Source organism: Oryzias melastigma, linkage group LG22, assembly GCF_002922805.2.
Source record: "Oryzias melastigma strain HK-1 linkage group LG22, ASM292280v2, whole genome shotgun sequence".
Lineage (NCBI taxonomy): Eukaryota > Metazoa > Chordata > Actinopteri > Beloniformes > Adrianichthyidae > Oryzias > Oryzias melastigma.
The window spans coordinates 23,472,666-23,474,446 of NC_050533.1; the positions used below are offsets into that span (position 1 = coordinate 23,472,666).

The 1,781-nt window shown below is 41.5% G+C and overlaps 1 protein-coding gene across 2 annotated transcripts in view; it reads left to right on the plus strand.

The window, feature by feature from the left end:
• atp10d (ATPase phospholipid transporting 10D) overlaps nt 1-1,781 on the plus strand; it is a gene marked incomplete in the record, with an annotated part of 37,533 nt that overhangs the window by 28,562 nt on the left and 7,190 nt on the right. For both annotated transcript variants that reach the window (XM_024272177.2, XM_024272186.2), the window contains 2 exon segments: nt 1-159; nt 1,298-1,374. In XM_024272177.2, the coding sequence (XP_024127945.1) occupies nt 1-159; nt 1,298-1,374 (236 nt within the window).

Genomic DNA, 1,781 nt, shown 5'->3' on the forward strand with positions numbered 1-1,781 from the left:
GGACTCTGGACTGGGCTCTGCAAGACGACCTCAGGAGCAGCTTCCTGGAGCTGAGCCGCAAATGCAAGGCTGTCCTCTGCTGCAGGTCCACTCCGCTGCAGAAGAGCAAGGTGGTCCAGCTGGTCCGGGACCAATTAGAGGTCATGACCCTGGCTGTGGGTGAGGCTGCAAGCTTTTTCTTCAATAAATCAGTTTTGTTTTTTATTAATCTCCAGTTCACTGTTGAACTCAGTTAAAGGTACAGAGACATTAAGCTCCATGTTTGAAATAACCAGAAGTTGGCCGGTATTTATTGGCATTACCAATGTTTCCAGTCAGGTTTATGGGACTGTCCCAAAGAGGATCTGTCCTGGTCGGCAGAAAAAAACCCTGAAAAAAAGATAAATGATAAGTTTAGTGAGATGCGACTAACAAGTGCACTAACCACAATAAGTTAGAGATATAGTGGAAAAACTCGTCATAAAAACACTTAACAGATTTTCAGGATAGGGAGTCGATTGTATTGTGGTGACAGACGCACCTCTTTAGTGTTTCCAAATAATGTTCTCACTGTGTTTCAGTGTTTTACTTATAGGAGCCAAAACATTCTGAAAGAAAAACCTTTTCAATGAGGCATCAATGTCAACATTATGCGGGTATTTAAAGTCGATTTTTCTCAGTAAGTCATTCCCAGTTCATCATTCATGAACACACAACGTTGCTTATTGAACGAGCAGCTCCACCTTTCGTAGTGTCTTCATGGTGGTAGTAAACAGTCACATGTTGCGGGTGAACTTGATGAGTCTAAAAGTGTCATCAACAGACTTACATCAAGACACAGAACTACTGTCAGAGTTTTTGACAGACCCAGGAGTGGATCCCCGCCAGAAACGGACCACAACCATGACCAGAACCTATAAGGACCTCAGATATGGTTTAGCAAATCCACACAGCTGCAGACCGTTTACCAGATGTCAGGGTTCTAGGGTTTACAGGCAACCATTCACAACCGACAACACCACTTTGACCTGAATAGGGACCCCACTGACACCAAGACACCACCATGAAGGTTTGCAGTACAAGACCATTTGACCTGGACACACTGATGAGTGTCGGGTTACAGAAATGATGGTCGTCAGTGTTACTGAAAAGGGGTGTAACGCCACAAAACCACAGACGATTTGGCTGTATTTTTCCAGATCTTTCTACCAAACAAAATCAATGATATTTATGTAAAGTCACACTCAACTGTGGTCACTGCTGGAATCCAGTGAAGTGCCAGTCTGTGTTGGATTGTCTGACGAGGTTTGCTGCACAGGTGATGGAGCCAACGACGTGAGCATGATCCAGGTGGCAGATGTGGGCATCGGCATATCCGGTCAGGAGGGAATGCAGGTAACCACCACATGGGGATGTGCTTTCTTTAACCCTTCAACACCTGAGGCGTTGAAAAGTTACAGAATCTTTAACATTCTGTAACTTTTCAACCATAACATGATTAATGGCCCGACGTTATCTTGCACTTATTTCTAACTTGTGTAATTTAGGCAAAGTACAGTTTTAAAGACAATAGAATATTGAAATGTATTTAAGTTGATTTATTCTGGAGTAATATTCCTGCCTTTTTATTATTCATGATTATCTTAAAATATTACGGTTTTAAAGTTTTAAAAATTTGCATTCTGACAGCTTTTTGGACTATTTTGGCATAAGATTTTTTTAGGCTATTTTGGGATTTAGCTAAAATTTCAGCTACATGCTAGCTGTTTTGGCTAATTTAGGCTTTTTTAATTTTGAAGTTT